Source organism: Lates calcarifer, linkage group LG5, assembly GCF_001640805.2.
Source record: "Lates calcarifer isolate ASB-BC8 linkage group LG5, TLL_Latcal_v3, whole genome shotgun sequence".
NCBI classification, from domain to species: Eukaryota; Metazoa; Chordata; class Actinopteri; family Centropomidae; genus Lates; species Lates calcarifer.
In genome coordinates, this window is record NC_066837.1 from 12,137,261 (window position 1) to 12,160,639 (window position 23,379).

The following is a 23,379-nucleotide window of genomic DNA, read 5'->3' on the forward strand; positions in this document are numbered from 1 at the left end:
CTGCTTTTTTTTCTTTAGTTTTGTCCTGGAAGATGGGGAGTCATTTGGCCAGGGCAGAGATCGCAGTTTCTTGCTGGACGACACGACGGTGACACTGTCTCTGTGCCAACTCAGAAATGTAAGACACTTGTACAATATTGTGTAAATGAAGGTCTAAGGTTAGAAATTGATACTTTGCAACCAGTGCTAATTAGAATAAGAAACAATTAAAATACTAATAAGAGAAGTTAGCAAGTTAGTAAAGAATAGCTTGATTCATTGTTCAGAGGACTGGACTAAAAAAGTAAATGTCTCAGTCATTTCTTAAGCAAAAATGAAAAATATTTGATGGTTTTAGTTTCTCATATTTGAGAATGTGATGCTTTTTCTTCTCATTGCTGTAAACTGAATATCTTTGGTTTCTGGATAGTTGTCGACAAAACATAACATCTGAAGAATAGACACAATTTCTCATTGTTTTCTGATGTTTGTAGCCCCAAGCAATCAATTGGTTTATTAATTAATAGAGAAAATTTGTTAATTAGTTGCTGCCTTAAACCTGACTATAAAATCAGACTTCCCCTCAAGAACTCTTTAGCACAGTTTGTAACAAAAGGAAAAGGCTACGTCAGCAACACAGCACTCATAAACCTTGATACTATTTGCATCAAGTAAGTGCTTGTTTATCACCCTTGTTGACAGAATAGTGCCATATCCAGTATAAGTTTGATGTAGTTATTTTTGTGAAATGTTTGGGATGCTGTTGCAACAAGCTGAGCCTCTGTTAATCTCTACCTCTCTGTGTGCCTTATCCAGAGACTGAAGGATGTCGCAGGAGAAGCCTATTACCCTCTCCTGGAAGACGAGTAAGCAATCTCCATCCTGAACCCACTGCTGTCGTCCTCTCTTCCCCTGTCGTTATTTTTCACATCACCCCGTCATTTGTTTTGGCCTGGGTAATGTCACACTCCCCTTTTTTCTCCTCCCTCCTACAGACAGTCAAGTCTGCCCCAGTCCAACAGCAGCAATGAGCTGTCGGCCACCGTCACGCTGCCACTCATCATCCGTGAGAGAGACACAGAGTACCAACTCATCCGCATCATCCTCTTTGACAGGCTGCTCAAGGTCTGGGCTCCATACAGATTCGTACACACACACACACACACGCACGTTCTTTAAGTAGCAAGTGTATAACACACACATTCTGCAGAGTGCCTTACAGAGTCTGAATCTGGTGCTTGTTTCAATTAAAATGTTATTTCCTGTGTTCATTATAATTCTTAAACTGAAGCTGGGTGATATATTCTTTGTAACATGTTTTGTCTTCAGGCCTATCCTTACAAGAAGAACCTAGTGTGGAAAGAGGCCAGAGTGGATATTCCCCCTCTTGTTCGAGGATTGGCCTGGGCTGCGCTGCTGGGCATTGAGGTATAAGAAAAATTGTACAGTTGTGTGTTAAGAAGGTTGCATAGTTTATCCTTGTTTTGCAAGGACACTCATCTTTTTTTCTTCACACAGGGAGATATTCAAGCCAAATATGAGACCATAGACAAAGATACTCCCATTCCAACTGACAGACAGGTACCTTTTTTTCATTTTAAATGTACATAGGAATAAAATGTTGAGTCACTTATTTACAGTGTTTTTTGGTTTTTTTTGTCCGTGTGTGTGTGTTCTTGGTGCGTGTTTACAGATTGAGGTGGACATCCCACGCTGCCACCAGTATGATGAGCTGCTGTCATCTCCTCAGGGCCACATCAAGTTCAGGCGTGTGTTGAAAGCCTGGGTGGTCTCTCACCCTGACCTGGTGTACTGGCAGGGTCAGTCAATCCCCCGTCAATCTGTTTTACTGTCTTGCTTGATCTTTCTGTCGTGTTTTGATCACCTTTTTTTCTTTTCTTTTTTTTCTCTTTTCCTATTTGCTCCATTCCCTATTGTGCTTTACCTGACTGGACACTAGATGGTGGTCATGTCACATCTTATAAACTCCCATCTTTGCCCTCAGGTTTCACTATGTGACCTTACAGCAAAGTTAAGTTATAAACTGATTTTGATTTTGATTTTCTTTTCATTTCAGGCTTGGATTCACTTTGTGCTCCATTCCTATACTTGAATTTCAACAATGAAGGTAAGACTTTGAACTTTATAAAAAAAGTTGCAGCCTACTGTTACTGCTCGGTGTTTTCATGCGTATGTCATTCTCCTCACAGCCCTGGCGTATGCCTGCATGTCTGCGTTCATCCCCAAATACTTGTACAACTTTTTCCTGAAGGACAACTCTCATGTCATCCAAGGTGAGATATACAACATCTTGTTGTAGAGCTCTGCACAGTGGTACAGTACTGTGATCTTAAAAATATTTTTTTCTTTCTTCTGATTGTAATATAAATGACATACCCTGCTTCCTTTTTTTCCATACCACTTGTTTCCACTTCAGACATCCAGTGTTGTTTAGCTAATGCAGTCAACTGCCACTGCAAGTTAAGTAATAAGTATTAAACATGGTCAGAGCATTCGGATAAGTACAAAAACAAATTAACATCTGCCGGCACAGAGCATCAGGCCGTCAGCTCAATGTTGATTAAATTTTGGCTCCGTGTTGTTCCTAAGCTGCGAAAACTAATTTCAGTCTGTCTTAATGGAGTTTGCAGCTGAGCCACATCATTTAGAGATAGGGAAACAAATGAAACTGCAAAAGCCTGCAGAGAAATGTCACAAGCAATTCCTACGTGACTGATAAACAGCTACACCATCCACCTCTTGAACTCAGTGGGCAATGTGGCTATTATCATTTCTTTCCACTGCTAGATGCCCTGGAGAGCTAGCTAATGTTTATCTGTCTGGTCAGAGCTCCTTTGTTGACTTACAGTGTGCAGAATGGCAGCAGCACAGCACTGTGTCGCGTGAGTCTCCGTTCAGCGTGTTCTGAAGTTAGTTTCCAAGGTTGCACAGTGGATCCAGCAGTCTACCTGCAACTTTTTGGGGTTTCTGACTCCTTTTGATCATTCAGACCACAGAATAGAAAAATAACAATCATTAAATCTCCACTTTCCCCCACAGTTCCTTTTCATGTGGTAGCTAGTAGCCCGTCAGATTTAAACACATGGTTGCTGGTTTAATAAATCATCATTCATTAGCATTATTTATACCTCTTGCATCCTGTTTAGAGTCTTTGTTTAATTGAATGTGCTTCCTCTCAGGCTACAGTGCACAAGTTGCACTTTAGATTTTATTTAGACCTTTTGCTCTTTTGCCTGTGTTTCAGAATACTTGACTGTCTTCTCCCAAATGATTTCCTTCCATGACCCGGAGCTAAGCAACCATCTAAATGAGATTGGCTTCATCCCAGACGTAAGTTATCAAGAGTACAAGTGCCCCCTGTCAAACTGACAACAATAAACAGTAGTGGAGGACGACGTAGGATAACTCCATTTACCATTAATGGGAAGCCAAAGATAGTTAGGAATTATTCCAGTTTCTGCCTCTGCAGCAGGGGCAGAGTAAATGACCGTCCATAGATCACTATGTATATCTTTTCATTGTCATTGACATTTTTTGTTCCACATCCTCCTTTCCAGAATTTGTGGCCAGGGTCAAGTTCTCCCTATAGTCCACTGGTGATGATTTATACAGCGACTAATGTCTGGCAGGCACACTTAATGATTGTCCTCTGCCAGACTTACCTTATTTCTCTTACTCTGTGCCACCTCTTCCTGCCCTTCGCTTTCCTTCTTACCGCTCTGCTCAGACAGTGACAAGGTTAAAGTCGCCACCGTCTCTCTTGGGTTTCAGTTAGTGCGCTGATGAATGTGTGTCACCTGTAGACTGGCCTCTGGGACATTACCTAATGAAAAGTGGGGTCTTTATCACAGAGGAGTCAGGGACTTAAGCCTCCTCCCCCTTGTAGTTTCTGATGCCGCAGCTCCTTCTCTAAAGTGGTGCAAGAGAAGCACCAAACTGTGCTTGTCTGTCATGATTTAAAGTGCGTAGGGGAAAAAAGGACATTGGGGAAGATTCTTGTTGCACAAACCTTGTTGCCTGTAGGTGTTGGTGCTATTTTTTTTTTAACAACAAAACCTCACCTTGAACAGATGTCCCCTTGTGATTCAATATCCAGCTCCTACAGTATTTTTGGCTCGTCAAAGAGCATAGTCTTATGATGCTGACTTGACACTTACTCTATGTACAGTACTACCAGCATTGACTTGCCTTTCAAAGGAGACTTTGTATGCCTGTTTTCATTGTTAGGCCAGGATAATATTGGGACAAGCTTTGTTGATACAGCTTTCATGCTTGATGTCAATCCCAGTAATTAGACTTAACAGACCTTAAATCCCTTTTTCCTCTGTGAACTTCAGAGGAACACACTGAACTTGTTCTACTGAGGCAATAAATCTGTCTGCCCTGAAAGACTGAATGTCACTGTAGTATGAAATGGATTAGATTTTTCATATATGCATAGCAAAACATGGCTAGCTTAATACAGTTTGTCTTTCAGAAAAAAAAAAGAAAGAGGAAAAAAAAGACAAATCTTGTGTAAGAATGCAAAACCACAAGTAATCGTTCAAGGTTTCTGCACCAGTAATGCCATAGGCAGAGAGTCAGATTGCATGTAGCCAGTGGTTTAATTCAGGCCATTTTCAATTTGGCCACCTCTCCTCTCCTGGGTCTGCCATTTACACCTACCCTAATCCAATCTGGCTGGACTCGCAGTCCTGCTGCCGAGCTTTTGAGATTGAGGCTGGAACTGGGAGTGCAGAGTGGTGGCTTTCTCTCTCCTGCTCATCACTCCTGGGCACAGCAGAGGTCCTCTGAACAGTCACCAGCTCCCCTGCAATTAGCTATCAATTAACTGGCTGAGATAAGCTCCAGTTTTCCCGCTCTAGACCCTGCGCTTCTGAATATTACACAGACACTGTGACAGTGGCCAACGATTGGCAGGTGTTCGAACAGGTGGTTAATGGTGGATTGTGTATATGTGTGTGAGTGTGTGTGTGAGAGAGAGAGTGAGTGTGTGCGTGTGTGGTCTTTAATTTCAATTTTATGCATTTCCTCCTGGGGAAGCACAGAGCGGAGAGAGTGAGAAAGGAGAGATGATGGGAGGAAGGAGGGATGACAAGATTGGTATAATGAGATTCATTGTTACCTTTCTCCCCATTGACTAATAACCAAACTCAGCAGTTTGCTCTTTATTGCCGTTTCTGTTTCTCAGAGGCCGTAGAGATGTGCAGCCATGTGTGCTGTTTTTCTTAAAGACAGAAATCTCCCCAGTGAGAAAGCAGTTCATTCATTTCATTCGAGTGCTTGACATAGTGAATATTACATACAGATGAATGTCACATTATCTCATTAATGCTCTTTTTTTATGTTTTCCATGCAGCTTTATGCTATTCCGTGGTTCCTGACGATGTTTACACGTAAGTATCTTTTCCTTGTACCACTGAGCATAATTCAGAACTTTCAGAGGGTATTTTGAGTCTCCTTCAATTAGAATATCAATAGAAGAGAGTGAAAAGGTCAGTGGCTTTTGTGGGTTTTGTGTTTTTTTTTTTTTTTTCTCTTAGTGACCTTTAATCCAGCTGCTAATTAATTCAAGTCCTGAAGGGAAAGGACTCGACTGCTCAGTCCTACAGTGCTTCAGATTTCTTTCTTTCTTTTATTTATTTTGTTTACCAGTACATCTCTATTTATCTGTAACATGTATTTATCTGAATAAATTTAAAAAAATCTCATCATGAAGCTGATAAGACCACTGCTCGCAGCAATGTTTCTCATCACAAATACTGTGTGTAAAAAATGAACTTGTGGCCTAGTTACTGTCTCTTTCCAAAACGTCCAACTGCCTCACGGCCTACATCATGGAATGGACTGTCCAGTTGAGATCGCTGAGACAAATTCACATTTCAGATTTAGTTGATTTACAGAGATGAATTTGCAATTAAGAAGCTTTAAAACCAGTGACACAAAATAGACCAGTATATTTACTCCAGTACTGTGTACTTCAGTGATTTTGAGTTACTTGTACTTTTACAAACAATATGATCATCTAGTAATAAAATTTACATTAAACTTACTAAAAGTACATAAGGAAGTTAAAATTACTTCTACACTGACTAACTACAACATCAAAATTCTGCTTTAATGCTGTGTTAATGCTTAAATAGTAATGATCAGTTCTGCTTAATGAGTACTTTTACTTTTGATACTTTAAGTTCATTGTGCTGCTAGTACTTCTGTCAGATAGCGTATTTGTTTCACTACAGGATCATTTTGAGACGGCTCTTTAATCAAATTAAGTAAAATAAGTCCCATGTAATCTAATGCTGCTGTGATTTTTACCACATGGACCGGTGGATGCATTCCACCGTCGTAAGAGACTTTTTCTAAAATCCCAAATGCCAGCCAGGGGTGGACGGTGGACATTACATAGTATTTTTTTTTAAAGGTGAGGGTCTTTTGTATGCAGATACACGTCTGTTCCAGGAGTCATGTCTCTGTGACTCTGTGATTAAACAGAGTGGTAGAACTGAGCTGTAGACTTTACTGGCTTATTATTGTGGTCCCTATGGACCAGTCTGCACCATTCCCTGCGTCTAAGTAGTGACTCACTAAGACTATCAATGTAGCAAAGTCGAAATATAACACCCAATTGTGCTTCAGATATTTTTTGAAATACAGTATGAAAGTCTTTGTGGGTGATGGGCTGGCTGTTATCACACAGCTAGTTCAAAAATATTGACTACTTTGTCACGATTTTACAGTCAGCTGAAAATGCACAATTAATGTGTTCAAACCTGCAGTTCATGAAATGATTTTTGAGGTGATATTAAAAAATAAAAAACACAGTATTTCTAGATACATGGGCAGGATGTGGCAGACAAAATCAATTCCAGGCATTCAATTCCAGGATGGTAAAAGTTAAAACCCCTTCATAAATATGGATTTGATACATTATAAAAATTCATCAACACTTATCGGCAAGCTTGTTTTCCTCAGGAGAACCTTGAGGAGGGCATGATGTATTTTTATAACTTACGATGCCCATACTTCTTAAAGACTTCTTCATTTTTATCATCTAGAATGCCATAAATTGTGTTTTGCAGACCACATCCCACTCATTAATCTTTTCATCTTTAATAGAACTTTCAGAGGATGCAGGGGTCACAATAAACAACACTACTGCTTTCAGAATTTTAAAAGCTTTTTAAAAATCAATCGTAACAAATATCAGAGGAGGTCACAAGGACCTTTAGTGTCATCTAGGTAACATTAGTATAGATGTCACTCATTAGAGCAACAGGTCATTGTCGCCATGATGGTGATTGGTGGCGCCTGCTGCTCTGTGATAATTTTCAAACATTGATGATGGCCATGTGTTAAAGACACATTCAGATTACATGCTCTTGCTCAAAATGTAAATTTGCCAAATAAAGTCTGAGCATTTTAGTATTTTTTTGGCTGTGTACCATCTGAGACTGAAAACTGTTTGACTGATTAAATTTGAGTTCTGTGTAGTTTTAGCAGAATTACTGAATAGGAGTGTTAACAGAAACCCTTTGTCCTTGAACGTCCTCAAAGACATATTATAGACTCCAGCAATAATTGCAGGTATTCTTGCTCACCAGCGGAAATCTGAACATGAGCATCGTGTATGAGTTGTTTCACCCCGTGTGCTGCATGAGAGGTACTTAAAGGTTTTATTTTGGCTGCTTCTCAGCATGCAGTTTGTCAGTTGATGGCAGCATTACACTTTTATCGTTCACAGTTGGAGCTCTGAAATACGAGCATATTAACGGGGGTCACAGATCATTGTTACAAATTAAATTATATGCAATTAACCTCTGTGTCTTGTAGGTGCAGCCCCATCATACAGTACAACTGTTTGAATAACTTTTTGTCTTCTTAATATAATTTTGGAGAGTCACATTAGAAGTTTATAGTCTGCAGACTCTAACAGACAGAATATGTGATTTACATTAATTGAAGCCAAATTAATCTCTACTGCATCAATTGATTTATCTGAACCCTGCACTATGCAGTGGGATGTTACAATCTTGAGTTAAACACACATACACACTCACACAGAAACCAGTCCTGGGGTAGAGGGTGTGAGGTGTGACCCTTTTACCCCTTATCCTCCCCCTGAGGCGAAGTGCGAGTCCAGTATTCAGGAGGTGTGCCCCTCTGACTGCTAATGTCCCCAATCCAATATGAGACAAGGTTAGAGGGTCATCTTCCATTCACACATACACACACACACACACACACACACACACACACACACACACACACACACACACACACATACATGCACACACTCAGGCACACCGCCTGTCACTCACATGCACCAGTCTGCTCATCTGACTGCTAATGTGGTGCAGACCCTCCAAGGCATTTTCTCACCACTCTTGCTCTCCCCGCCTGCCTCACCACAGTTGCACTCTGCCCACACACACGTCTGCTGCCACGCATCCACGTTAACAAACCCACATATGATATAAACAGGTGGACAGCGCTGGTTCTCATGCATAAATCTCAATAGGGGGGAAACATTAAATTTTCAAATACTGAAAGTAATATGACTGAAATAATAACTGCAGTGGGACGTATTATCAGGATGTGGTTTTACTTGGCTCAGAATAACCTGTGCAGGTTCCTTGCTCTAAAGCTCCTCAGCCCCCTGATGTTCTTCCTGTCATTTTTCCACAACAACACCCACCTAAAAACATTTTCCCAGCTGCCTCCCTCACATCAAATATCCCTCCAGGCAACCTTGCCAATGCGCAGTTTTTCTTAGTGAGCTTCCCATTTTGAAGCCGTATAGAGCCGTGTTAAGTAAATGCGCTATGCACATGCAAATCATTCTCATTATGTACAAACCGATTCCCCAGTTCTCAGTGTGTGCACGTTGAATGCCATTGTCCTGCTCGCAGGATCCTATTGTGCCTCCCTCAAGGGATTTGTCTCTTGTTTTTTGTCATTTTGTAAAATCTTCCCTTATTGTGTTTATTTCTGTGCCCGCCAAACAGATGTGTTTCCACTGCACAAGATCTTCCACCTGTGGGACACGCTGCTGCTGGGTAACTCCTCTTTCCCCTTCTGTATCGGTGTGGCCATATTGCAGCAGCTCAGGGATCGTCTCCTGGCGAACGGCTTCAATGAGTGCATCCTGCTCTTCTCTGACCTGCCAGGTGGGAATATGAGCTGGTATTTACATCTTTGTATATTCACTGTCTCGTTCTACTCTAAGGTACTCAGGCAAGGCCAAATGTTACTTGATAATAAACAAAGAGCTTATTTACTTTCTGCATGCATTTAGCAGTACTACCGCCATGGATATAAACAAATGAAAATCACACTAAAATATTTTTTTCTGCCTTCCCTAAACCTGACTCGAAGGTCGTCCATCTGTATCAGAAACTTGTATTTGCAGGATACAGTATTCCGTCCTCAGAGTACTAATGTGTGCTGATGTGTCTGAGTTAATGATATCCTCAAAGCAGGCAGCTCTGCACTCCCACACAGACACACTCCCTCCTTGATGTGCTCTAGGCGTGCCACACTCTGCTCTGCATCTGTCAGACAGTCAACCACTGCACCCTGGGAGTTGTCTGCCACCAGAATCGCAACCTCTGTAGTCCCCCAGTGTTTCCATCACTTATCATCCTCATTTCAGAGCCGTCTTTGGTCTGTGAAGTCTGGTTGGCCACTCTGGTGCGATATAATTAATGGAAGTTGTTGCTGTTGGGCACTGTAGTGCCATCGGATGTGAACCAGAGAGACCAAGTTGGACTTTTTCAACTCCGATGCAGGATTATTCATGCAAGAAATGGAGATAGACACAAATAAATAAAGCCAAGGGTTACAATAGGAGTGAGAGGCTAACAGGCTGCCAGAGGCATTTACCTGATTTGCAAAGAAAAGACACTGAGCTTTGTATTAAAAACTGTGCTAACACAGATTGAAGGCAGGAAATCTAACTGGCAGGGAAAAGAGTAGGATATGGGCGTAATCCACCATGAAAAATGTCACATGATACACTTCTATCTGTTTTTTTTTCCCCCCACACTCATTACAAATAATGGCACACGTTGCGAATTATCGTTCTTTAACTTCCCATTAGACCACATTAGTGAAATGTCAGTATAGTGTAGAAATGAGGTGTGGGAGGAGGAGAGGTGGAGTAGCAAATACTGAAATATAGTCTTTTAACTCAGCAGCATGGTTGTTAATCCCTGCAGGTTTCAGTGCATTAGAGGCAAGAGGAGCAATTCTGCCTCCTTTCTTAAATAAGACACAGGAGGAAGGCCGACAAATCAAGGAGGAATTCAGAGGGTTGATTTTAATCATACAGGGTTGATGGGAAAGCATACTTATTAGCTTTGCTCTGTTGGTTACATATATTTCTTGAGTAACTTTTAACAGACTGACTTGGGGGTTTTTAACGTATGGGCAGACACTGACACATTGCCCCGGAGATTCTGCTGTTTTTGTCGAAAGTATACGCCACACAGAGTGAAGACTCCTAACAGTGTCTCTTAATATGTGCCCACTTTACGGCTCCTTTTCACTTGCACAAAGCGATTACTTCAGCAAAGTATCTGTGACATAAAATCCGAGAGCAGCATTCATAATGTATGTCTTCAGAATGTACCTCTCGCCTGGGGGATAGCTCAAACAATTTCCTTTAAAACTCTATTTCCAAATGCTGCTTAGCCCTCTTTTTTCTAGCTGAAAGGCAGAGTGACATTGGGGTTTTAAAACCAACAGAGACAGGGACGATTTGTCCAAAAGGGATGCTGGAGCAGTTTGCAAACTAAGGCCAGCAGCCTCCCCCTGTGCCTAAATTCAGTGTTGCCGTACTTCACTGTGTTTTACTGCCGAAGTCCAACAGATTCATGTGATTGAGGCGGGAGGGAAAAGGAGAGCCAGTTCTCCTTATAAAGGTAAAATATGTTGGCCTAGAGCTGCAGTCAGCTTCTTTGGCAAGATTTCCAGAGAGTGGCTGCTTCTGCCAGCTCATTTCTGTATATCACTGCCAGCCTCATTATCGCAGCTTGTGTATACCTGGGTAGTTACACTGTAGTATCTGGCAGTCTCTCTAAACTATATTAGGAATGAATTCTGGGCTGTAGAGTGACCTCAAACAGAACTTGTTTACTTAAGCTTCCAGCCATGTTCTGGTCCACGCTCGAGGTAGTTTTTTATAACTTGTTACAGACACAGACTGCTAAATCCAATCCACTACCAAACAGTTCAGCTCAGCACTTATCACCTTTGCAAAGTGACAGAGGAGGTCTTACTACTGTAAGGCTTATTGGCGTGGAATGTGCAGAGGTTTTTTTTTTCTAGCAGCACATCTCTATGGATGGCAGTTTGAGTCTGCCCATCACCTTGGTCCATCACCTTGGTCCAGATTGTAATAGCTCAACAACTAGTGGATGAAATTTCATACATCCATGGTTCTGAAAGGATGAAGCCTTCTGAATTTGGAGATCATTTGACTTTTCTGCTAGGACCAACATCAGGTTAAAGTTATTTCACTTTTCCAATACTTTGGTTTATTTACCAAAGTCCTGCAGAACTGGTGATATTCTCAGCTGCCTCAGCTGTACTTAATGTTCGGGGCTAATGAACAGATGTTAGCATGCCAGCATGCTAAACTAAAACATCAGCATGTTAGCATGTAGCGCAAAGCTAGAGTTGGGAGAAAGGTTTTGGAGGTCAGTGTGTATGTGCTCTGTCTCACCACATTCATGTAGTTATACAGACACACACACACACACGCATTACATAGACTGTGAGTTATGGTAGATATTTGATTTGTGGCCTGCACCTGCTCCTTTCTGCCATCAGGCGTGCAGAATTGATGTCCTCATACAACTGAGGCTCACATTCATTTGTCTCAGAGCAGACTCCTCCTGCTCCACATGCTTGTAACTACAGGAAGTGCATGTGTGAAGCCAGAAAAAACATACCCTGATGTTGGCTTGATAGCATTACAGAAGAAAAACAGACCTGGTTTAGGAGGCACATACGGAAAGGAAAATCATCAAGTGCACTATGCACTATATATATATATATATATGTATATGTATATGTATGTGTATATATCTATATTCTATAATCTATATCTATATCTATCTATCTATCTATATATATATATATATATATATATATATTATATATATATATATATACACACACATATATATATGGAGCGAGAGAGAGAGAGAGAGAGAGATGATTTTAATGTGCATCTTGTCTTAAACCTACAAGAAAAGTCTTAACATTTTACTCAGCAACTTTGTTAGCAGTGTATTTCCAAAATAAACCAGCAACTACTATTTTAAACTGAGCCACAATTAAGTTCAGTTACTATCCAAACAAGGTTCTGTAGCTCATTTCCTCCTCTGTACCATTCATATCAGGTACACATCATGATCGCTATTTTTGTCAGTCTTTTGTGTCACTGCTAAAAAGGTAAAGGACCTTGCATTATACATTTTGACTTAATCTAAGCTTCAGAGAGATGGATGAACTTTGAAAGATGCATAAGTAGGCATGACATTTAGTTGTGGACTAAAAAAAAAGTGCTCTCTTTCTATTCCTGTCTGCAACTGTCGGAATAAAAGTTAACGGTCAAGATAACGTTACAGGACAGTGGCTCTTAAATGATTCAGACACACTCCTCTCTTTCTCTCTTTCTAGGCAGTAAATGGGGCCAGTGACAGTAATTCTCAGTGACAAGCCTATTTCACATAACACTGTGAAGTCTATGGTTGCCAATATTCTGACGTAGAGGAGAAGTCCAGATTTAAGGGAAGTTATACAGATTGTGAGGTCATGTTCAACCACTGGTTCCCCATATTGTCAATATGTCAGTTGAGTCATATATACTGTTACTCAACATCCTGCATACAACTTTCTCTTCTCCATAATGTTCCTTGAGTCATCCTGTCCCTTCAGACTATCACATAAGACTGAATTATTACTGAATCGTTTTCAATTAAGTTTCGTGAATTATATGAGACTCAGTATATCAGAGTCTGAAATAAAATTAAATGTGAAATAGGTAAGACCTGTGCTGCAACATTTTGCCTCGGAGCCAGCAATACATCTCGGCCTGCCATTTGTTGGCAATTAATCTCATTTTGTGATTCCCATTTGCTTAGTCTCGTAGCCTTGGGTAATCTATAACTTTCTCTTGTTTGGAGACTTCATTGATTCACAATGGACCGGGGAGGCTCTCCGGCTGACAGGAACCGTGTGTTTACTGATGATGCAGCGGCATTTGCCTTCACGGGACATTAGCATCTGTCTCAATGAGCAGAGCTGGGCACAGAACTGATGATCTCTAGTTATAGACGTTTAGTTCTGAGAAAAACAACCATGAGCTGCTGAGAGTGCTTGTGGCAACGTTGCACACGGGGACATGTCGAGAACACTGGCAGAAGGAGACGAACATTGAGTTGAAGGTTTAATGTTGGTGGGGGGGGCATGACACATTTACATTTACATTCAGGGATTTGGCTGATGGTCTGGTCTGTAGTATTTTTAAATGAGTGTACAAATAAACCCTGTTAATAAACCCTGTCCTATTACAGGCAACAGTCAGAGGAGGTCGAGGTGGACCTGAGTAATATCAATAGTGTCCTCACAATATTAACCTGTGGCCAAATTAATCAGTCATTCTCCTGAAGTTAAACTGTGTCTAAAAAATAGTCAACTTCCTACACTCGTGCTTAGCAAGGAGTAGAAGTTCTTATTTTCAAGCGGCACTTTACTGGTTTATGACACTCAGAACTGTAAAATTGAATTAATAATGCCATCTTGTACTTTTTCTGAGTGGCTCTGATGTGCAGTCAACACATTCATAAGCCTGATGAGCTGATGTGGATACAATTTTATGCAGGAAATAACAGTAAACCAATAGCACCACTTTTATGACGAGCGAGTTACACAAAGGTAAAGACTGAGACCATATTAAACTAAACTGAAAATGGTACACAGATATCATGGTGCATGGCAGAAACCAGCTAATTTTAATCTGGTGTTGCATCTTGCATTTTTTAATCCTGTACGCCAGTTTATGTTCTGTGTTAGCTTTACACATTTAGTATAATCCTATCAAGTATGAACATGCCCTGGCTACATTAATAATTTGAACGATGCTTTGGCACCGATGTTGCTCCCTTTCAGTGTTGGTGCATCTTTGCATCATGCACAGCCGGACAGCACAGCCATTTGGCCACAACATCATTTATATATTTTTTTAAAATTAGTAAATCTTGTAATTAATTTCCTGCAGATTGGGTACTTGACTATCCCAGACAAGTTCAGCCCTATCATATCATATCTATATAAGTTTCAGTACTATCAGTATATTTTAAGAAGCTGTCTTAAAACATAATTTTAAAGCAGTCATTATGGTTTACATGTTGTTTACACACTTCCTGAAATAAGCATGCATGTTTGAACTCAGGTGTGATTGTCTGTACTGGTAACTGCCTCAGGTTCAGCACCTGTTACAGCTCATCTAAACCCTAGGGGAGATAAGAATATTTCCAAGATTAAGAAAGGTGATGAAATGCTTTTATTCCAAAGCCTAAAATTAGAATCAGATCTGTACCACACTGACGACTTCAGGTCAGTTAGGACACATGTCTCGGTGTGAGACGGTGGATAAATGACAGCCCTAAACACTGATTGATTGTTTAAGTTCAAGCTGTTCTAAGTAAAGAGCCCGTCGCTGTCTTGGACTCTGTGTCCTATTTTCATGTTGTGTTACCTGCCGTCTGTTACGCGCTGATGTGGTGTATTTATATATTTCTGCCTGCCACGGTTGTGTGATGATGTGTGTTAATTGTTGTGCAGTGCTGTGAAAAAGAATTTTCCCTCGGGGACAAGAAAGTCCAAGTAACTAATTCTTAAAGCCGTATAAACACAATGCACAGCCACCAATTAAGATTCACCACAACAAACAAACATCCATGGGCAGACTGTCTCAACATAATCAGTTTAATATTGAAATGCAATAGAGCGAGGGCGTGTATCATTCCTTCATGTTTTGTCAAAATATGTTTAGTGGCATTAGATGGATGCATGGACAAACCCCTGGAAAATAAATAGTCACCTCCCACTCCCACCACCATACCTCATATCATCAGCAGAATCATGGTGTACAATTAAAGAACTACTGAAAAAGGGGAGAAGGGAATTGTGGCAAGAACTGACGGCTGGCTTTGTATTCTGTGAATCAAGAGTAATTTTCCTGATATCATGGTGTGTTTGTTATAAAATAATGGGTTGGAACATTGTAGTACAACAGATTTTCTCTGTTTATTTTAATTCACTCAATTCTTTCATCTGCCTTATTGTCAGCTCTGTCTTCCCCTGCACCGCAGTCCAATTCCACAAATCCTCCCCGAGTTGCTCTTAACTAATCATGCTATTCTGCTATTGGTGGCAACAAGTCACAGCCCACAATCAACGCCTATACATAATTACTAAAATGTAATTTTGTCTGCCTAAAAAGAAAAATTGCTCCTTAACAGAATTGGCTGCTGTGGGATGCACAGCTGAGCCCAGGGCGTGTAAAAGGTGCTATCAATCTCCTCTTCCTCATTCCTGCCTCTTTTAGCAGAAGGAGTGATTGCATGCGCCATTCGTCGCCTCAGGGAGGGAAAATGTGTTTCCCTGAACTGCCTGGGAGACTGTCGGTGAGGAATCTCAGACCACCGGTGTGTTTTTCACTAGAATGAACCTTGTAACTGAGTCTGTGAGGTCCTGGCCCACGAGAGCAGACAACCTCCTAACCTAGACGCCGCTGTGGGACAGAGAGGGGGAGGAGATACATCTCTGACATAATTTCACTTGAGCGTGGCACAGGTGCAGGTCATAGCAAGGAGCGCTCATTAGCCAGACTTGCTTATTATCCACGAAAATCGGGGAGTGAGAGGGAGAAGCTGTCAGTGTGAAAGAGTGCGAAGGAAAGAATTCCTAATTTACCCAAATCCTCGGCTAATCCAGTGAGTCCCTGTTCCCTAATCCTCTCTGTTCTCAACGTGCGGAGCAGGAGAGGGAAGGATACTGCTGGAGAGGTATTAGTGGGAAGAAAAGAAATTTTGCTTTGCACTAAAAAACTTATTTTGTCACCAGAGCTCAGATGAGGGACAGCAGCTAAACGACGGCCAGTTATTATCTTAAAGAGCTGCTGGCGCTGCTGGATGACTATTTAAGATTATTAATGGCAGCAAAATGCCAAGGTCAAGCTACTCACTTCTGCAACTCAACCTCCCACAACACATTTACATAATCCTCTCTGCTTTATGTCTGATTCAAGTGAGGGACTCGCTTTTTATTTTATTCTCGTGCTTCTCCCACTGTTAATTCATTCTTTTTTTTTTCATTCATTCATATTCTCACACAGCAGTTAAATAATTTGTTAAAGGAGAATGTTGTCAGTGGTAATTGAGAATTCAGACGTTAACAGAATGCTCTCTGCTCTGAGGTTTTAAGTGAAACACCTCCACGTGGATTACCATTAAATTTAATACAGCAGTGACGACCTCAGGATGAATTGTAATAACCTCAGTGATCCCTTTATTTGTTAAAGCTGCTGTTTCCACATTTCTTTGACAATGACTGTGGCGTGTAAGAGATACATGTTTGAAAGCTTTATTGGCTCAACATAAAGAAGATGTTTTCACTGGGTGTAGGTGAGCTCATTATTGTCTACTTTTTAAAATGAAAATAGTAATGTTAAGACCACTCTGTTGACTCATCCTGGGTTGGGTGCAACTCCAACATTGACAAGTAACTTTTTTGGTGTGTTTTCTTCCTTTTTGTTTTGCACAGAAATTGACATTGAACGTTGTGTCCGTGAGTCCATCAACCTCTTCTGCTGGACTCCAAAGAGTGCCACATACCGACAACACGCTCAGCCGCCAAAGGTCGCCGGCGACAACGGCTTCGGGAAGACAACGACATACTACTCATCTGACTACCAGGACATGCCTAAGACAGACCTGGTGAGTTTTACTTATCACACACACACACACACACACACACACAGACACACACACAGACACACACACAGTAGCACACATACATTTTATAAAAATGCCATTCATTCGACGTGGAGTGACATTTAAATTAGCCATTACTTATCTGCACAGTACTGCCCACTTTTGCTGAGTCAGTGACTGTTGAGGTTAATTCACAGTGACCGAACAGGAAGTATTCTTTTATAATTTCTTTCCTGTTGTTAGTGGGGTTTTTTTTTGGTGTATTCAGTATTTGAGGACATTAGCTGTGCTCATACATTTTTACTTTAGAGACTGAATAATACTTTTTATACTGGAGAAAATCTCTTCCTGAACAAACAAATGAAATGATTAATAGCACTTTATATTTACCATGGTAATAACACTGTATTAAAGGGGTAATGTTTTGGTAATTTTAGTTTTGAGTATTTAGCTTGGTGAGAACAATGAGAATATCTTGCTATAATGTGATTTAATTTTTGCAATAGAATATCAAAAATGGTCTAAACATTCCAAGAACATGTAGATAGATATTGGCAAACAACCTGCTCAAGATATCTGTGTTTATTAGGTAATATTCTCTCAATAACAGCTGGGCAAAATCTGTAAATCTGTAAAAATCTTTTTCTTTCTTTCTTTTTACTGATGTAAATCCAGAGTAATATTAGGTAATGTTAACATGAGGTTTTCTTTACATGAAAAATAAAGTAAATGTGGGGCAATAAAAGGTTAATGTGCTTGTTGATATTAAATAAAGATAAATTATATTTCAAATGCACTGATCAATAATTTGAAATATCAACCTATTAATGTCAGTGAGTCACTAATTAAAACTAATATGTGCTTTCTGATTTCTATTCTAGAATAAATCTCTACCATGTATCATTTGTTTGCCCAGTCAGTGCACAGCAGTGGCTCTGATACTGTATGAGGTTTATGAAATGTGTATTATCAGCTGCTGATTTAAGTTGTGAGGGAAATTTCACTTCTCTGATATGTGTTTCTTTGTTAAATAATTCCAAAACTTCAAGACTTTCATCTTTTTTTTTCCTGTTTGGTCAAACCTTACAAATCCCTGCTACTTCCACTTCTCTCTCTGATTTGCACAAGGAGTGACTCACAGCAGACTACCTCACATCTGTTCCTCTCACTAATTAACACCTGATTGTAGAGGTGCAGAGTGATCCCAGTAGGTCTGTTCAGCTGGATTGATTTTTCATGTTTGAATGAGTTCCCCCAGGAATCAAAAGTTATAGTCCACTGCTCAATACACTGCATGGCAACTTCAGTCTCTAATTCCCAAAGTGGCTAAATATCGATTTGTTTAAAAACGTATTCTCTCTACAAACACAACCAGACAAAATATCTCAGTGTAAATACAGGAAAACTTAATTTATACAGCACTTTTAAAAAATGTTGCAAATTGCTTTGCAATCAACAAAATACATAATATTAAATTAGATTAATTTCAGCTTTCACAGGAGCGAGCACAAGACGTCAAAAACATTTAAGCCCTTTCCTCCTAAGATACAAGAGTACAGATATATGAGCAATTAAAAATAAACATGTGTTCAAACAAACCAGTATAAAAGGTGTTAATTCCACAATTTCGTTGTACTTAACTGTACAATGACAATAAAGCCTATTCTAATAGTTAGTTTTCAGTAGTGTTTATTGATGGGATTCAGTCTTTCATACAGGCTTTTTGTCTTTGTTTAGTTTTTGTGGTGCAGCCCTGTTTGCCTTTCACACCTGAATGCATCATGTCCAGAAAGCTCACAAACACTCTTGTCAGGCCTATCTGCTGTGTGCCCAAGTGATTGCTGTAATCTTTCTCATTCAGCCGAGGCTCATTTGTATGGGTGGTGGCATTGATCCATGGCTGCATCTATCTGCACCCCACCTCCTCCTCAGAAAACATTCAGGTGAGGGTGCAATGTGTTGAAATGTCACTCTCGTCGCCAGAGTGACCACAGACACATACACGAACAAGACGCATAGAACTAAGTATACAATATAACAGCAGAGATGAAATCCAGGAAGTAGGAAGCTGATTTCCGAGAAATTTCTTTCTCGTTACTCATTCGTATACATGTTGGAACAGATTGTCTTTTGACCTGAAGACTGTTGACTCAATTTTTTTTTGCTCATTTAAGTTTGTCAGTTAAAGCCTGGCAATGTTTGTACAGAGAAGTGATTCAAGAATAAGATTACAAATAAAGGTTCATGAGATGTCACATCTGATAACATCTGATAGATCAGAAAAATCTGGCCCATTTGATTTCCTGTGAAGGGGTTGCTTGAAGGTGTTCACTATCTTCTCACCACATTAAAAAGGTTAGGGCATGTGAAAACACACACAAACACAAAGACAGTTTTCTGTTTACAGCAAGAAAAACATTTCATTTTCCACATAGGCACTGGGGTGTTGTTGTAAGACAGATTTGGAAAAATGTGAACCTATCCTTTAAGATAATATTGAATGAACCAGATTGAAAATACACCACAGCTGCAGTGGAGTGCAGGATATGAATAAACGGTACCAAATTTAATAAAATAAAAGGCAAACAGAGCAGTTCTAAAAGAACTAGCTAGCATGAACATTTTCCAAAAGCAAACTCCTAAAATTTAGCGTCAGCACAGAGTTCAGGTGGCACAATACTCACTGGTGCTGTGCTGTAGACAAGTGGAACTAATGTCATGCAGCCAGTTCTGCCACTCTCTGTGGTGACCCACGATGTCTTGACTGCCAAAAACTATCCTAAAAAGTGGGACCGCTGACACTGTACTGATGCACATACTGCATGTTTGTGTTACATGCCTCCCTATCGCCCCTCTCTCTGGTAACAGGGCAGGAGGCTGTGTCAGCAGATTTTCAGCCCTCGTAGTGAACAGACATCCATCTCACTGGACAGCTCCTGTCCACTCAGCTTGGTCTGAATGACTAAGAAGGACAAACCGAGCTCTCCTTCACCCTTTCTCTCAGTCACTAGTAAGAGAGTGTAAATAAATACAGAGATATTGTTCTCTTAATTAAATTGCCTCTGTTTCATCATCTTCTTTGGCATGAATTTAGGTTGTATCCAGTCAGGTGCTCTTCCTCTTTCTCAAATTCCTTCTTGATAATGGCACATACACATTTGTGCATCTGAAGCCTGCTATATTGAATGGCAGCCATAGCAGAGCAGCTTGTGGGAAGTAATAATAATATTGTATGCCATCTTAATCAAACTTAATTTGTACAGCAAACACGTTTGTGTTTTCTAGCCGCTGTAACGTACATTAAGAGGCTGGTGTTTGGTATTGGAGGCTGGTATCACGAGCATTGGTTTGAGAAGATTAAAATAAGTCATAATGCACCACAGTGCACGGGAGGCCAGTGCCATTCCCTGTGGACGAGCAGATGTTTTGCTCACTGTCTAACAGCTGGCAGAGCTTGTATTTCAGTGACTTAGCAAACGGATGTCCATGAGTAAACAGGAATGCTCTCTGGTTCTTGTGCGATACGTGTTCCCATGAACATGAAAACCTGTGCCTGCGAGTGGAGCATTCCCAATTAGGTCATGGTCATGTATGTAAGATTTATAGTGGATGGGTATCTTAGGTCTTCATTTACCAGGACTTATCTTGCACAGGGCCTGGACACAATCACATGAACACCTCTATAATATATACAGTATATGATGCAATCTAATATAAGCCCCCAGCAATAAATTGTAGCATGTAGCTTATTAAACACAGATTTGTTGACAATATGACATGTTGTTACAATCCAATACAACAGCACCACTAACTATGGCATGAAAAATGACCACAGAGTTGAATGAACCTCTCTGACCCACTGTCAACAAAAACTGAAGCATATATGCTTCACAACAGTGAGCAAAATATGAAAACCTGTGTCAGTCATTACACTTAAGTCCAAAGAAAGTTGCTTATGCAACACTAAAGCAGCACTAACTCAGCTGTCAAAGTGCGTGTCTGGACTCATATTCTGTACTTTGTCAGCAAAAACAGGGATGACTTTTCATTAGAGGGGGCTGGTTTTTCTGCCCTTTGCAAGAAAAATCATTCATGTTAGAGTACTTTGGTAACTGCTGTGTGGCCAGAATTAAAACAGGAAGTGTATGAAAAGCTGGGAGGATGTTTCATTGTAAAGTCCTTCACTATGTGGAGATTGGTGTGTGCGTTTATTTGTGTGTGTCTGCTGTGAGGGTACTCGTTGTCTGCTCAAACACCACAGACCATGTTGTTTGACATGTGAAGACCTCAGCACAGTTACAATCATGCAGTGTGAAGGCACTTTAAATGAGTCATTGACCTTGTCATCAAGCTTTATCCAAGCTGTACAATACTGTAGTTCTTATTTACCCTGTTAAGTGATGGGATTGTTCTGGCAACTGTGCACCATGAGCATTCGTGCAGCCTTTTGTGCCTGTTTATCTATAGCTCCAGTTTAGGCTCATCACTGTCAGGCCAGTGAAATGCAAAAGTGTCATTAAGCCAGTTCTCGGCTGGCACATGCTGCTCATCATGGCATTTAAGGCACCACACAGCGCCCCATCAGCCTCAGGCAATCACAGTTTGCATATTTTACCTATTCCTGTCAGTATATTGTGTGTGTATGGATATATTTATGTGTATGTGTAGAAAGAGAGAGACATTATTTGGTTTTACTGAAGGAGAAGAAGACATTTTTTGCTCATGTTTGCTGATCAGCACCTATGAGCTCAGCCAGGCTCTGTGGAGCTGTCCATCTGCTTTTCAGACACAGTCACAGACAGCACAGTCCAGCTGAATACAAGTCTAAAGCCTAGCACTTAGCACTTAGCCCACAACTCTGGGCATCAGAGTAGAACCTCTGCTCCAAATGGTCAAGATGATGAAAGTATGTTACCTAGCTCACAACCTTCCACAGAAATGTTCAACCTTTCCCGTTAACAAACACAGGTTCTTAAAAATCTCTTGCAAACTGAATGATTTTTGTGACAGGTATGAGAAAGAAGAGACGCCTTTGCACTGTCTTCACTTGCTCAACATGTTGGCTGAACTCTCACCTATCAGTAATTCTTCAGCGAGTCATGTACGAAAAAGTACAGTAACAGCTGCTTATCCATGGTCATTTGCTAAGTGTACATGTACTTTTTCTAACTCTAGTGAGTAATCTTATAAAAGCGTTTATTAAAGTCAGACTGACCCATTCTGCTCTTTTTGTCTGTTTGTTGTTTATTCAGACAAATGCTGGTCACAGGTATTTATCAGTAAACACCTGTTCTGCTTGTTCGCTTTCCTCTCCTATAGCCTCTCTTCACTCATTAGCTTGAGAACCTGCCTGCATGAGACAAAAAGCAAATCATATTTTACTGTAACATCAACCAGCATCTTTACATCTAGTACGTTACGCTCAAGTGATAATTCATACACACATGAAAACAGCCACATGCACAATTGCTCCCTCTCTCTCTGTAAACTGACTTTTGATAGTCAGTAGGACTCGCTGTAATCGTTGCCCATCGCAGTGAAAAGCCCTGTCAGCTCAGGAGGTGAAGACCCAGCTGAACACACACATTCACTGTATCTGGTCCAAATCCACCAAAGTACCTTTACACATTTGACGGGGAGACTGGTCCCACTGTGGTGCCTTTGGAACTGGATTTTATTTCATCTTGTTGCAGTATTAATCATAGAGCGCAAGTTGCATCTGAAATGAATAACCGCCACTTCTCAGTAGTGAGTGCTATCCAGTATCTCAGGAGCTCAGGTGTTCCTGCTTTCTCTGTATTACAGTCATGACCTGCGTTTGTGAAGCAAAATTTAAATTGAAAAGCAGCAAGGGCAAGATGAGAGAATACTCGGTTACTGTGATATTGTATAAGTTAAAGCTGGTATTCATTATCAGATACTTTATGTGTAACATATTAATCTCAGTGGAGGCATTTTACAAAACACAAAAACATACCCATTTGACTCTGAGTGTAAACAATAATTACTGACCATGTACCATGTCATTTTATCTATCAGTGGAGCGTGCTAATTGATTTCTGTGGAGATTCATAATTCAAAAGGGATATTATAGCCAAGATGTACATTGTTTTCTTTCAGCCTGCTCCTGATTAAAATCTTTATTTGGATTTTTCATTCCCTTTACCATATCTTTGAAAAAAATAGTTTGGGAAATTTTGTGCTGTAATATATTAAAAGACTTTATATATAAATAGGAATAGACATTTTTCAGTAAAACAGATGGAACCACTTTAACTCTTGCATTGATGAACTGTGCACACATCTAGTGCATGTCTGTTCAGCCTGAAAGAGCTTAGGTTTGAAAAATGCAGTTCAGTATTCGACTGAA

General features: G+C 40.4%; 1 protein-coding gene across 1 annotated transcript in view; it reads left to right on the plus strand.

Moving 5' to 3' along the window:
- tbck (TBC1 domain containing kinase) overlaps positions 1 to 23,379 on the plus strand; it is a 39,550-nt gene that overhangs the window by 5,115 nt on the left and 11,056 nt on the right. The window contains exons 12-23 of the mRNA XM_018684142.2: positions 19 to 118; positions 796 to 845; positions 975 to 1,104; positions 1,309 to 1,407; positions 1,498 to 1,560; positions 1,673 to 1,799; positions 2,057 to 2,107; positions 2,190 to 2,273; positions 3,245 to 3,330; positions 5,360 to 5,396; positions 9,009 to 9,170; positions 16,840 to 17,012. Of these exons, the coding sequence (XP_018539658.1) occupies positions 19 to 118; positions 796 to 845; positions 975 to 1,104; positions 1,309 to 1,407; positions 1,498 to 1,560; positions 1,673 to 1,799; positions 2,057 to 2,107; positions 2,190 to 2,273; positions 3,245 to 3,330; positions 5,360 to 5,396; positions 9,009 to 9,170; positions 16,840 to 17,012 (1,162 nt within the window). The remainder of the gene's footprint in view (positions 1 to 18; positions 119 to 795; positions 846 to 974; positions 1,105 to 1,308; positions 1,408 to 1,497; positions 1,561 to 1,672; positions 1,800 to 2,056; positions 2,108 to 2,189; positions 2,274 to 3,244; positions 3,331 to 5,359; positions 5,397 to 9,008; positions 9,171 to 16,839; positions 17,013 to 23,379) is intronic.